Genomic DNA, 15,308 nt, shown 5'->3' on the forward strand with positions numbered 1-15,308 from the left:
GAAGGTGCACAAAAGCAGCTAATTGTGTCAATGCCTGTGTTTCTTTTAGGAAGAGAATTGGTCCTCTCCATGGCAGTGGTACAATGTGTATTAGATTAAGTTCATTCAAATCTGAGAGGATTCAGTGGGCTTGACTGGGTAATTTAGTGCCTCCCCATTACCATGACACTGCAGTTGAGAACTTGGATATACCAATGATGGTGGGCAAAAAGTTATATGCCTGTCCTCCATAAATGCCTCAATAATAACACAGATTATTCACTGCAACTGCTGATCATTGAAGGTATTGGAACTTTCCAACAGAAATCTTGCTTAAAAGAAAAATCTATTCTTTTTTTATGATGTAGCAGTAACTGGCAATACCACCATTTATTGGTCACCCCTAATTGCATTGAGAAGGTGGTGGTGGTGAGCCACCTCCTCAAACAGTTCTGTTCATCCTGCTGAAAATGCTTTCATTGTCATCTTGGATTTAGACCTAATGACAATGGAATGGCAATGTATTTCCAAGTCTGGATTGTGCTCAATGGAATTAAACCCACAGACAGTGGTTTTTCCATGCATTTTCTGTCCATTTTCCTTTTTTTAGTGATAGAAGCAGAGGGGCTTGGGAGCTGCTGTTGAAGAGAATGGATGTTTGTGGTAATGAATGGATGCCAGTCAAGCAAAGCTGCTTTTGTCCTGGCTGGAGCCAAGTTCCTTGAGTGTTGCTGGAATTGTGCTTACTCAGCAATCGAATGGTATTTTGTTACATCCCTGAAGTGTAGATGCTGGAAAGTCTTTGGTAAGTCAGGGATAAGTCACTCATTGTAGGATACCCAGCCTCTGACTTGTTCTTGTCGCCACATGCTTATGTGGGTGGTCCAGTGGAGCTGTTGTTTATTGGTAGACTTCCAGTACTTTGACAGGTGTCTCAGCAAGTGTAGGTAGGGAGAGTCTTTGTGCAAATCGTAATTGTCTGAGACTTCCGTGGTGCAGATGTTACCTACCTCTTATCAGCTTGTGCTTGAATGTTATCTATATCCTGCAGAATGGTTAACAGACTGGCAAAACTTCACTGCATAAGTCCCTGTAAATGAAATTGAACATTGTGCAATTAATAAACATCCTAATTTTTTACCTTGTGCTTAAAATATGGTCGTTGATAAACCAGCTGAGGATAATAATAATAATAATAATGCATTTTATTTAGATAGCGCTTTTCATATACTCAAAGACACTTTACAGAGATTTTGAGAACATAGGGAAATGAGTAAATAGATAAATAAGTAAATAAATAAATGAACAGAGAAAGGAGACAGAAGGTGAGGTGACCTTCAGTGGTTGAAGGCAGTACTGAACAGGTGAGACTTCAGCGATGTTTTGAATGTGGTGAGTGTGGAGGAGTCTCTAACGGTTTGGGGTAGTGAGTTCCATAGGGTGGGAGCAGCGATGGAGAAAGCCCTGTCCCCCCAGGATCTGAGTTTAGTCCGGATGTGGGGGGGATAGGAGATTGGCAGCGGCAGAGCGGAGGGTGCAAGTGGGAGTGTGCCTGTGGAGGGGGTCGGTCAGGTAGGATGGGGCCAGGTTATGGAGGGCTTTGTAGGTTATGAGGAGGATTTTGTACTGGATTCTCTGGGGGATGGGGAGCCAGTGGAGTTTATAAAGGACGGGGGTGATATGGTCACGGATCGAGGTGTGTGTGAGTAGACGGGCAGCGGAGTTTTGAATGTATTGAAGTTTATTGATGATTTTTGAGGGTGCGCCATAGAGGAGGCTGTTGCAGTAGTCCAGACGGGAGGTGATGAAGGCGTGGATGAGGGTTTCTGCAGCTGTGGAGGAGAGGGATGGACGGAGACGGGCAATGTTTTTGAGGTGGAAGAAGGCTGTCTTTGTGATGTGTTTGTCGAAGGAGAGGGTTTGATCAAGGATGATTCCAAGATTCCGGATGTGAGGTGAGGTGGATACTGGGAGACCATCAATGTTGAGGATGAAGTTTTGGGTGGATTTGGTGAGCGTTTTTGGACCAATGATGATGATTTCAGATTTGTTGCAATTGAGTTTGAGGAAGTTTGATTGAAGCCAAGATTTTATTTCAGTAATGCAGTTTGTCAGTGTAGAGTGTGTGGTGGGGGAGATTGACTTGGTGGAGATGAGGAGCTGGATATCATCGGCGAAGCAGTGGAAGTTGAGACCATGACGGCGGATTAATTGACCAAGGGGGAACAGGTAGAGGATGAAGAGGAGGGGGCCAAGGACTGAGCCTTGGGGGACACCTTGGGGGAGGGGAGCGGTGGGGGATTTACAGTTGTTAATGGAGATGAACTGGTGTCTGTCAGAGAGGATAGTTGGGTCTGGGTCACAGCCCTGAGAAACTCCTGTGGTGACGCCTAACAGCTCATAGAGTCATTCTTGTAAAGAAATGGGCCCTTTGACCACCATGTCTATGTTGACCATCAAGTACCCATCTACACTAATCCCCTTTATCAGCACTAGGTCTGTAGCTACCTTTACCTTGGAGATTCAATTGCTCATCCAGATACTTTTAAAATATTAAAATGTACCTACTTCCATTACCTTCTCATTCAGTGCTTGCAAGATTGCAACCATCCTCTGAGTGAACATAATTTTACTTTAAATTCCCTATAACCTTTTTATTCCTCACCTCAAATCAACAGCCTCTGATTTAAAATGTTTTTATTTTCACAAAATGCTTACCTCTATGCACTCTATCTACACCGCTCGTAATTTAGTATACCTCCACCAACTTTCTCCTCCACTTGAAGGAAAACCAATCCAGCTTCTCCTCATAACTGAAACGTTCCATCCAAGGTTACATCCCGCAAATCTTCTGTGTAATCTAGTGCAATCACATACTTCCTGTGCTGGAATGATTGATCTCCAACAACAGAGGCTAAGAAATCATTTCTAAAGCCATCTTTTGCCATTCACATCATTGTCTGCCCGATTCTAAAAACCTGTCAAATATACATCACATACATCTATGTTTGTGCAAGGTATAACTCAAAATGTTGGAGCATTTTTTCCATTGACCAGTTTTACCAAGGATCCTTGACTGATCCTTGACAGACATCCCTAAATCGATTCTGTATATAAGTCAAGTCAAGTCGAACTTATTGTCATTTGCACGAGTGCAGTGAGGTGCAGATACAATATAAATCTTGTTTGCCGTAGCACCACAGGCACACAAACTCTGTCAACATACAAAAAGATAAATTACACACAAATCACATACATTATGCAAGACTGAAAAGAAAACCAAAAAAACATGACATTAATTCAAAAATACACATTTATAAAACGTCCATGGTAGTTCAAGTGGAGGTCCATTGTATTCCGTTGCTGAGGTAAGATTAGGATTTTCAAGAACCTGATACTTAGAGGAAAGTTATTGTTCCCTAACCTGGTGGTGTGGGATTTCAGGCAACTGGGCATGGCCCAGATGGTGGCGATCATAGACGATAGATGTAGCGCTTTATGAAGCTGCCTTCAATAGAGGAGAGCGTTGTGGCCGTGATGGATTGGGATGAGTTCAACACTCTGGAGCTGCTTGCATTCATGGAATTGGAATTGGAATTGCTGTACCATGGCACAATGCACCCAACCAGGATATTTTCTACGCTGCAGCTGTGTTAAGTTTGTTAAGAGCTGCAGCTGCGTTAAGTTTGTTAAGAGCTGCAGCTGTGTTAAGTTTGTTAAGAGTGTTCAGAGACCTGCTGAATCTGAACTTTATTGAAAGAAGAAGTACTGGCAGGCCTTCTAGGTGATTACATCTATATGCTGGCCCCAGGACAGGTCATCCGAAAAGTTTAAGCCCAGGAATTTACACAATACTAAATCACAAAAATTATACAATAGGCTAACCGTATCGTCACAGTTATGTAAGCAATGGTATGAAAAGCACATCAGACTGATAAGAAAGAAAAACTACTGAAGAGAGTGGAAACTTATTCTGCCATTCTTCGGAACAAACATGTACAAACATGTCACTGAAAGGAAGCATGCAGGTACAGCAGGCAGTGAAGAAAGCCAATGGAATGTTGGCTTTCATAACAAGCGGAGTTGAGTTGAGGAGCAAAGAGGTCCTTCTACAGTTGTACAGGGCCCTGGTGAGACCGCACCTGGAGTACTGTGTGCAGTTTTGGTCTCCAAATTTGGGGAAGGATATTCTTGCTATTGAGGGCGTGCAGCGAAGGTTTACTAGGTTAATTCCCGGAATGGCGGGACTGTCGTATGTTGAAAGACTGGAAGGACTAGGCTTGTATACACTGGAATTTAGAAGGATGAGAGGGGATCTTATTGAAACATATAAGATTATTAAGGGGTTGGACACGTTAGAGGCAGGAAACATGTTCCAAATGTTGGGGGAGTCCAGAACCTGGGGCCACAAGTTTAAGAATAAGGGGTAGGCCATTTAGAACGGAGATGAGGAAAAACTTTTTCAGTCAGAGTTGTGAATCTGTGGAATTCTCTGCCTCAGAAGGCAGTGGAGGCTAATTCTCTGAGTGCTTTCAAGAGAGAGCTAGATAGAGCTCTTAAGGATAGCAGAGTCAGGGGGTATGGGGAGAAGGCAGGAATGGGGAATTGGGAATGATCAGCCATGATCACATTGAATGGTGGTGCTGGCTCGAAGGGCTGAATGGCCTACTCCTGCACCTATTGTCTATTGTCTACTTTAAACTCTCGAATTTAATCAGCTCATATGTAGGGGTGTCTGTAAATTGGGTGATCGTTACCTGGGAATGGCCTGCTATCTGTATCTGTAATGTGATATCTGACAAAGAGTGAGGTCACCTCACCAGTGGAAAATGCTTGTGTAATAAACACAGCATAGAAACAGGCACTTCGGCCCACATAGCTTGTGCCGAACATGATGCCTAGATAAACTAATCTTATCTGCCTGCATGTAATTCATACCCATCCATTCCCTGCATATCCATGTGCCTATCAAAAAGCCTCAAACGCCACGATCGTATCCATCTCCACCACCAGCCCAGACAGTGCTTTCCAGGCATCCTTACTATAATGGGGCGACCAGAATTGCACACAATGCTCCAATTGCAGTCTAACCAATGTCTTTTAGAGATGCATCATAAGTTCCTGGCACTTACACTCAATGTCCTGACCAATGAAGGCAAGCATACCACATGCCTTCTTTACCACTTGATCTACTTGTGTTGCCACTTTCAGGGAGCTATAGATTTGGATGCCAAGATCCCTGGACACATTAATTCTGTAAAGGGTCTTGCTATTAACTGTATACATCCCCTATAACAGGTTCTAGATGAGCAGAAGACTGAATATATGGTATGGTCCCCAGCTAAAAATTGTCTCAGTGTTTTTACTATTGTCTCTCAAAAGTTGGCAAAACTGATTTGTTTCTGCCTGAGCCATGGTTGGTATAAGTAAGTAAATTAGGACAGAGTTGGGCAACGATTGGAGAAATTGTTGGAAGGAAAGATGATCATTTAAGAACTTGTCTATGACAAACTTCTTAATGTAAGAATTGGTACCCAAATATCCCTTAACTTGAAGTTACATTTGACGTGCTTCGATCAGTGGTGTTCTTTTATATTAAAACCCCTCTTCGAGTGGAAGAAGCAGGATTAGAAGAGCTTATTCCCACCACTTGGTGGCCAACCAGGTTTGATAAAGAGGTGAGATCCTTTGTTTGATCTTTTGCCCCTTGTGATTGAGCAAGCATACCTGGAATTAGCTTCAGTAGGAGAGGTCTTCTCATTTTAATAGAAGTCTGATTTGTTTTACTTCAGGGCCAGGAGGTAAAGGAAGAAAGTGCTGAGGAAAGGCTAAGACGCCGAGCTTATGAGCGTGGTTGTCAGCGATTAAAGAAACGGATTGAAGGTAAGCACAGCGAGTGAAGGATATTGATGGCTAGAACCATATGTATGGTAATGCATTTGGAGCTTGGTCCTTGGCACAAATGTTTGAGGGTTTCCTTGTCCCATCCCTTCTCATTACTGTAGGCATTTCTTATATTTCTTGCATTTTATCTAGATGTTCCTGACTACAGTTTCTGGATTAATAGTATCTCAGTTTAGGTTTAAAGGCTATTCTTCATCTGAGAATCTAATGAATAGATGACAGTGCAATATTGACTGTGTTGGGAAAGCATGAACATATCCTTCTCTCGGTATATGTGACAATAATAAACCAATACAAAGCCAAATAAATGAGCCAATATCTTTCCTCACTATTTTTATTTACAGCTGTTATATAATTCCTCTTCTTTATTGTCTTCTTAGCCAGACCCTCAGGATCAGGGCTGACTTTCTTCCCCTCCAGTTCAGTGTCTTCTGAAGTGTTGCTGATGAGGCCAATGTGGATTCTTCCACAGGTGGTGCCCGATGGGTTGGGTGATGAGCAGTTTTTGAGATGGTGCACTTCTGGTGTTAAATGGGAGCGATCTGTCTGAATCTCTGTAACAGAGATTCAGTACTGGAGATGTTGGCCTCTGATGTTTCTTATCTTTTCAGTAGATATGCTGGACCATGCAAAGACAGTCTTGGTAGTTTTTCTCCACTGCCTTGGGATGAAGATAGTTCAAGTTCAGGAAGCATATAAGAGGTCACAGATCACTGCTGCTTGGTAGACCAAGTTGTATACCAGGTTTGAGGTCTTAATCCTCAGAGACCCTTATTCTCAATTAACCAAGGACTGTGCTAGTGTGCTGAAGGTGGTGGTGAATTTCATCACCAAGAGATGGCCCCCGAGATATGGAAAGGGATCCACATTTTCCAGGTACCTGAAGCGAATGTTTATTGTTGGAGGATACTGTGGTGAGCATGGACAGGATTGCTGAGGGATCTTTGTTATACAGTGTTGAGTGTAAATAAATCCTCTTTTATGCATCAGAAAACAAGTTGACAATGGCTTAGAGCTCAACCTTCCAGTGTGTTGGACACAAATATTGACTACATCCTGCAGCTCTGCCAGCTGGTTTGGACCTGATGCAGAAACTTCTCGCTCAATGTCAGCAAGACAAAGGACAAATTGTTGATTGCAGTAAGGGGGAGCCAGAAGATCATGCACTCGTTTTGATCAGTGGGTTGGTGAAGAGTTAGCAGCTTCAAATTCCCTTGGCAATAACATCTCGATGACCTGTCCTGGGCCCAGCACATAGATCTAAACATAAAGAAGATACACCAGCACTACTGCTTTCTTAGAAGTTTAAAGAGATTCGATATGTCACCGAATATTCTAATAAACCTTTGCAGATGTAAAAGTATCGTAACTGGTTGCATCATTGCCCCTCAGGTTCCTATTAAATCTTTCCTCTCTCACCTATGTCCTCTAATTCTTAATGCCCTTAACACTGGGAAAAAGTCTATTCCGCTCATGATCTTATACACCTCTATAAGATCATCCCTCAACCTCCGGTGCTGCAAGGAATAAAGTCCTAGTGTGCCCAAACTCTCCCTGTAACTCAGACCCTCGACTCCTGCCAACATCCTCACAAATCTTCTCTGCACCCTTTCCAGGGTAATGACATTCTTCCTGAATGTGGTGCAGGGTGACTTCAACTGAGCACAATACTCCAAATGCAACCTCACCCATGTCTTGTACAACTGCAACATAGCATCCCAATGTCTGTACTTAATACTCTGACTGATGAAGGCCAATGTACTGAAAACCTGTTTGACCGCCCTATCTATCTGTGATTCCAGTTTCAGGGAACTATGCACCTGGGTTCCTAGATCCCTCTGCTCTATAACACTCCCCAGGGCCCAGTGAAGGTCACTGTGAAGGTCCTGTCCTGGTTTGACTTTGCCAAATACAAACGACACTTAACTGCATTAAATTCAATTTGCCATTCCTGAGCCTGTTTGCTCAGCTGATCAAGATGCTGCTGTGATATATGAATATACTACCTACTTTAGTCTCATCTGCAGACTAACTAATCAAGCCTTGTACATTCTCATTCAAATTGTTAATATAAACCAATAAAGAGCAATGGGCCCAGCACTGATCCCTGAGGCTCACCATGCAATAATACAACTAATAAATACACAATAATCTATCAGTAATGGTCAGTAACCAGACCGTAACAGTGAAAACCAAAGTACCTAGTACAATCAAAACAAAGTTCATAATCAATTGCTGCTGACGTAGGCAGGGTCTGAAGAAGGCTCCTAAACTAAAACGTTGCCGATCCATATCCTCTAGAGATGTTGTCTGATCTGCTGAGATACTGTGGCATTTTGTTTTTTTTGGTTACTGAGTAGCGGCTGTGCAGTGTTGTTCAAGAGCCTGATGATTGCTGGGAAGAAGCTGTTCTTGAACATGGAGAACACGGTTCTCAGGCTCAATACTTTCTTCCTGATGGGAACAATGAAAATATAGTATGGCCAGGGTGGTGTATGGTGTGTGATGATATTAACTATGTTTTGAGGCAGAGCTTCCCATAGATCCCTTTGATAAGTGGGGATGTCAGTATGTCTATCACTTCCTACAGTCTCCTTTGTTCCTGGGCGTTGGACTTACTGAACCAAGCCATGATACAACCAGTCAGTATGCTCTCCATTGTACACCTGTAGATGTTTGATTGAGTGTTTGGCGACATGCCAAACCTCCTTCATCTTCCAAACATGTTGTTGGAGATGTGACTGGCTACACAGTCGTGCGTATATAGAAATTAGAGCAGAGGACTAAGTACACAGCCTTGGGGCACTCCTGTGCTGATGGTCATTGAGGAGAAAGTGTGATTTCCAATTGGTACAGAATGAAGTCTGTCGATGAGGAAGTCGAGGATTCAATGGCATAGAGACGAGCAGATATCCAGTTCCCTGAGCTTGATGATGTTTAGAAGGGATAATGGTGTTTAGTGCTGAGATGTGATCGATGAACAACAGCTTAACATCGCACCAGGACTCAATTGTCGTCCTGGCACAATGCTAAGCTGTTGTTCATCAACTACAGCTCGGCATTAAATACCCTCAATGTAAGCAAAATGAAACTAGGTCCTGATCGACTTCAGAAATCAGGGTGAAGTATCCAGTCCAGTCAGTATCAGTGGAGATGGGTGCAAAGGTGTAAATATCACCAACAATTTGTCCTGCTCCAATTATATTGATGCCATGGTCAAGAAAGCACACCAAGCCTCTGCTTCTTCAAAATACAAAAGTTCATCATGTTCCCAATGACTCTTACAAATTTCTGATCGGGATACACTACAGATATGGCAACTGCTCTGCCCAAGAGTGCAAGAAATTGCAGTGAGTTGTGGACGCAGCCCAGTCCATCATGCCAATTAGGCTACGCACTCCAGCTCCACCCTATCGACTCCATCTACACTTCACGCTGCCTCGGGAAAGCAGGCAATATAATCAAGGACCACTGACACCCCAGTTATTTTCTCTCCTCTCCCACTGGGCAGAATATATAAATGTTTGAAAGCACGTACCATCACATTAAAGAACAACCTCTTCCTCGTTGTTATCAGGCTCATGAACGGACCTCTCATATTGCTAAGTATGAATTCCCAATCTCCCAGTCTACCTGGTTGCAACCCTTGAACTTCTTTTTAATCTATACTTTCCCTTACTGTAACACTTTATTCTGCCTCTGTTTATTTTCTTATGTGCACTCCTTGATGTAATCATGTATATTATGATTTGCCTGGATAGCACGCAAAACAAAGTTTATCACTATCTCGCTACATGTGACAATAATAAACCAATACCCATATCACGTACAGTTCCACTAATGTGTCCATTAATGAGATACAATTCCATTATCACTGTTTATTAGTTAGGTACTAATAGATAATATCCATTACATATTGTCGAGGCATAGGTCTATAAGCCCTGGATTTTGGTAAGGTATGTATCTATAGACCTTGATTATTGGTGAGATACAGTTCCATGGGCACAAGATATTGTGAGATTCCGTTCTACTGGGGCTGGATATGGATGAGCTACAGATCTGTTGGCATTGGTTGTTGGTGCAGATCCATGGGGATTGATTAATGATGAAGTACAAGTGTACAGCAGCTGATCATTTCCAAGTTGGAGTTGTTTTAATTTGTACCTCCAGAAATGGTACCTTATCTGGGACTCTGCAACAAAAAATATTTATTTCATAAGGGTGACTCAGCTGGCAAAAAGATGTCTTTCCCTGCTCACTTCATTCCTATTTTTGTACCCATTTGTTGCCCTGCTGGTCAAAGTCATGACTTTGTTGACTCAGTTGAGTCAAAGTCATGACTTTGTACCTATGTTGCCTGTTACAATGGACAATGCCATCAGCGAATTGAAATCCTACTGATAGAAGTTTGATTTGTGCAGTTTGTTGTGAAATATTGCGATCATGCAATGGAAGAATTGTTGTAAAATATAAAACTTCATCCTACTGAGCAGGAATTACCTATAATCTGTAATGTTTTGTTTTGTAGTTGTGGAAGAGCTGCAGATTCAAATACTGAAATTGTTTCTCAACAACAGAGACAAGGGATTGGTGAGTAACAGTCTGCAGGAAGAGCTTATGGCAATGCTTACTATCTATATTCTTGTTTAGGAAATCACTGCCAGTGGTGAACCTTGTGTCACACTTTTTCTTCTTTCTGGCTCTAACCCATTTCAACTAAAAACAGGATTTAAAAAAATCTATTCCCAATGTTCCCATATATTATTTTGTGCTTTATTTTGCACTGTGCTAGTTAAATAACAGTAAAATCACCTTTATTAAAGTGCTGCAGAGTATTCCAGAGGCCAAAAGTGAATGTATTTATTTTCCGGTCAATACAATACAACAGATTGACCATACAGTTGTGAAAGTTAAATAATACAAAATCATTGTATCAAAAATAAAACAATATAATCACACATGATATTTTCTGAACAAAAAAAAAGGTGTAGGCAGAAGCCAAAGCTTATTGTGCCTACCCTTAATACTTAACAAAATATGATTTAAAAAAAAACACAACATCATCAGTCAGAAGCAGATAAACAAAACATAGAAAGAAACACAGAGCAAAAACCAAGCCATGAAGACGAAGGAATTTCTCCGTAGACCTCCGAGACAGGATTGTGTCGAGCTACAGATCTGGGGAAGAATATAAAACAATTTCTGCAGCATTGCAGGTCCCGAAGAGCATAGTTGCCTCCTTCATTCTGAAATGGAAGAACTTTGGAACCACCAGGACTCTTCATAGAGCTGGCTGCCTGGCCAAATTGAGCAATCGGGGGAGAAGGGCCTTGGTCAGGGAGGTGACTAAGAACCCGATGGTCACTCTGACAGAGCTCCATAGTTCTGTGAAGATGAGAGAACCTTCCAGAAGGAGAACTATATCTGCAGCACTCCACCAATCGGGCCTTTATGGTAGAGTGGTCAAACGGAAGCCACTCCTCAGTAAAAGGCAAATGACAGCCCACTTGGAGTTTGCCAAAAGGCACCTTAAGGACTCTCAGACCATGAGAAACAAGATTCTCTGGTCTGATGAAACCAAGATTGAATTCTTTGGCCTGAATGCCAAGCATCATCGCTCATCACCTGCCCAATACCATGCCTACGGTGAAGCATGGTGGTGGCAACATCATACTGTGGGGATGTTTTTCAGCGGCAGAAACTGGGAGACTAGTCAGGATCGAGGGAACGATGAACGGAGCAAAGTACAGAGAGATCCTTAATTAAAACCTGCTCCAGAGCGTTCTGGACCTCAGACTGGGGCGGAGGTTCACCTTTCAACAGAACCGTGACCCTAAGCACACAGCCAAGACAACGCAGGAGTGGCTTCGTGACAAGTCTGTGAATGTCCTTGAGTGGCCCAGCCAGAGCCCGGACTTGAACCCGATCAAACATCACTGGAGGGACCTGAAAATAGCTGTGCATCGACGCTCCCCATCCAAGCTGACAGAACTTGAGAGGATCTGCAGAGGAATGGGAGAAATTACCCAAATACAAGTGTGGCAAGCTTGTAGCGTCACACCCAAGTAGACTTGAGGCTGTAATCGCTGCCAAAGGTGCCTCAACAAAGTACTGAGTAAAGGGTCTGAATACTTATGTAAATATGATATTTCAGTTATTTCTTTTTAATTACTTTGCAAAATTTCTAAACACCTGTTTTCACTTTTTTATTATGGGGTATTGTGTGTAGACTGATGATAAAAGAAAAAGAATTTAATCCATTTTAAAATAAGGCTGTAACGTAACAAATAATGGAAAAAGTGAAGGGGTCTGAATACTTTCTGAATGCACTGTCGATAACAATTTGAGAAGTAAGGTTGAGCTAGATCATTGATAGTAGATAATTATTTAATTTTATTTAATTTAGAGATATAGCATGACAACAGGCCCTTCGGCCCATTGATTCCACGAGGGCCATCGATCACCTGTTCACACTAGTTCAGTGTTATTCTTCTTTCTCATCAACTCCTTGCACATTAGGGGTCAATTTGACAGAGGCCAATTAACCTATAAACCCACATGTCTTTGGGATGTAGGAGGAAATCTGAGCACCCGGAGGAAACCCAAGTGGTCACAGGGTAAACGTGCAAACTCCACACATACAGGACCCGATTTCAGAATCAAGCGCAGGTCTCTGGTGCTGTGAGGCAGCAGCTCTCACAGCTGCGCTACTGTGAAACCCTGCAAATGTCCAAATCTTTATTTTCCACATTTTGGAGGACAGGAGTGGAGTATGGGGGAATAAACTAGTTCCTATCACCTTCCCAATAAGCACAGTGACTAGTTTCAATGGGTGGTGAGGGAGAATGGCAGTGGAAATGGGATCAGGACTCAGCTGGTCTGCGCCAACAGATGCTGGTGACTTTCTACCGCTGCACCACAAAGAACATCCTAACATACTGCAACTCTGTGTGGTATCTCAGCTGCACAGCAGCGGATAGGAGAGCTCTTCAGCGGGTTGTCTCCAGGGCACAGAAGATCATTGATACAGTTCCCAGCCCTGGAGGACATCTACAACGCACGCTGCCTCAGAAAAGCCATCAGCATCTGTAAGGACTTCACACACCCATGCCACCGTCTGTTTGAATTCCTTCCATCTGGCAGACATTATAAGGCCTTCTACGCCCGCACCTCCAGACTGAGAAATAGCTTTTTCCCTAGAGCTATAACTGCACTGAATCAATCTGCTAAGCGCCCCCCATAATCTGTTTTTGCCCCCATAATCATCTGGCAAAACTGACCTTATCACAACACAGTGACAGCTGCTGTACTTTTTAACCTCAGTGTACATGGACCTATTTGTACTTTTACCTTTTTTTTTTATTTAAAAAAAATGTTTTTTAACTTTTTAAATTTATTTTTATAGCATCGATACAGAGGTTACAATCTTAATCTCGTTGTTCTTGTACAACGACAATAAAGATATATTATTATATTAGAAAGGCTGGTGTCCTTTATCTCTGGGCAACAGAGCTGGGGTGTGTGGCACATTGCTGGTGTATAAGGTTTGGCAGCTAACAGAGCTGCAGGATGGGTGAGTTGTGTGAGTAGATCAGGCTGTTGTTCAAATAAGTTTAGAAGAATGAATCAAATACATGAAGTGCAGTAACTTCTCAAGCCTGCTCTGCCATTGAATGTAATCATGGCTAATCTTTGCTGGCCTCAACTTCTCTTCTGTGCCAGATCCCCCATAATTTAACCCTTTAAAACCTGGCATCGATCTGAGAATCTACTCTATCCCACTCAAGACCAATAAATACCACTTACGGTCCAAAATCCAAAGCGATCTTCAAATAGTAGTAGTTTAAACGCCAAAGCCTGTCCTCCATGTATTCAAGCTTGATGCAAAACAGGTCAACAGTAGGTTAGTCTTTTCATTAACTATCTGAACACCAGTTTTTTAATTGTGTACATGGTGTTACTGGGATATGGCCACAAGAGTTTAGACTGAGTTGCTGTTAATAAAGTCCAATTCATGCACTGGTGGCTGTAAAAGCTATGGAGAAGCAAATAGGCTTCTGTGTGATTGGTGACAGGTAGGGTTGGAGCTTTTAATAAAACTTGTGTGCAGAGGAATTTCATCTTCCATCTAGTTGAGACCATAACTAAATGATTAAATGGTAAAAATTTAATCCAGCATTCAAAAATGTTTAATTCTTTTCAGGGTGAAGCATCCAGATACATTTTCCTGAATAAGTTCAGAAAATTTTTACAGGAGAATGCCAATAATCGAGGAGTGAGTACTCATTTACAAATGAATGGTTCTGTATTTTTAACCAAATTTGCAAATGGAATTCTGCGATAATCTAGCATGTGTCTGGAGTCCTTTGTCTCTTCCTATTTCTGGTCTAAATCTTGATTACCCACAGCATCATTAAAACACATCACTTTCTTTGTGTCCACTGACGGTATCCTTTTGACTATCCACTTTCCCTGGTAACCAGGATTGGATGTGCAGAAATTCCAACTATTTCAACATTGGAAGGACTAGGAGAGTTATTTTGGTATTTACTATAAGTTCTGTTTTGAAGCTATCAACGTATTCCATTGTTATTCATAAATGACATCTAAGCTGAACCACAGGTAGACACAAAATGCTGGAGTAACTCAGCAGGTCAGGCAGCATCTCAAGAGAGAAGGAATGGATGATGTTTCGGATTGAGACTGAAGCAGTCTGAAGAAGGGTCTCGACCCGAAACGTCACCCATCCCTTCTCTCCTGAGATGCTGCCTGACCCGCTGAGTTACTCCAGCATTTTGTGTCTACCTTTGATTTAAACCAGCATCTGCAGTTTTCTTTCCTACACATCTAAGCTGAACCAGATCACTCACAGTCTTGGCTTTCCATATTACATTGAGCTGTCCTGACCTGAGCTGAGCTCTGAGCAGCTGTTGTTATATCTGCCATGTGTAGGAAAGAACTCCAGATGTGAGTCTACACCGAAGATAGACACAAAATGCTGAAATAACTCGGCGGGGCAGGCAGCATCTCAGGATAGAAGGAATGGGTGACGTTTTGGGTCAAGACCCTTCTTCAGATTGAGAGTCAGGGAAATGGGAGACACAGAGATAAGAAAGTGTAAGGTGTGAAAATGAGACATCAAAGGGGATACAGGTTAAGGAAAATGTAGAATAGATCATTGTTAGCTAGGAGAAGGTGACAACGAAGCATACAACGAAGCATAAAATGTAATCAAGGGGCCAGTCAGACTAGTCGAATAACTGGGAAGGGGGAGGGATGAAGAGAGAGGGAAAGCAAGGCTTATTTGAAGTTAGAGAAGTCAATATTCATACTGCTGAGGTGTAAGCTGCCCAAGCAAAATATGAGGTGCTGTGAGGAACAGCACCTCATATTTCGCTTGGGCAGCTTATACCCCAGGCCTGTCC

At 42.4% G+C, this 15,308-nt stretch overlaps 1 protein-coding gene across 1 annotated transcript in view; it reads left to right on the forward strand.

Annotated features, from left to right (window-relative positions):
• The window catches only part of rnf123 (ring finger protein 123), a 180,052-nt gene that overhangs the window by 43,373 nt on the left and 121,371 nt on the right, over positions 1 to 15,308 (forward strand). The window contains exons 16-19 of the mRNA XM_078414350.1: positions 5,540 to 5,657; positions 5,772 to 5,862; positions 10,412 to 10,473; positions 14,087 to 14,158. Of these exons, the coding sequence (XP_078270476.1) occupies positions 5,540 to 5,657; positions 5,772 to 5,862; positions 10,412 to 10,473; positions 14,087 to 14,158 (343 nt within the window). The remainder of the gene's footprint in view (positions 1 to 5,539; positions 5,658 to 5,771; positions 5,863 to 10,411; positions 10,474 to 14,086; positions 14,159 to 15,308) is intronic.

Source organism: Rhinoraja longicauda, chromosome 17 (genome assembly GCF_053455715.1).
Source record: "Rhinoraja longicauda isolate Sanriku21f chromosome 17, sRhiLon1.1, whole genome shotgun sequence".
NCBI lineage: Eukaryota > Metazoa > Chordata > Chondrichthyes > Rajiformes > Arhynchobatidae > Rhinoraja > Rhinoraja longicauda.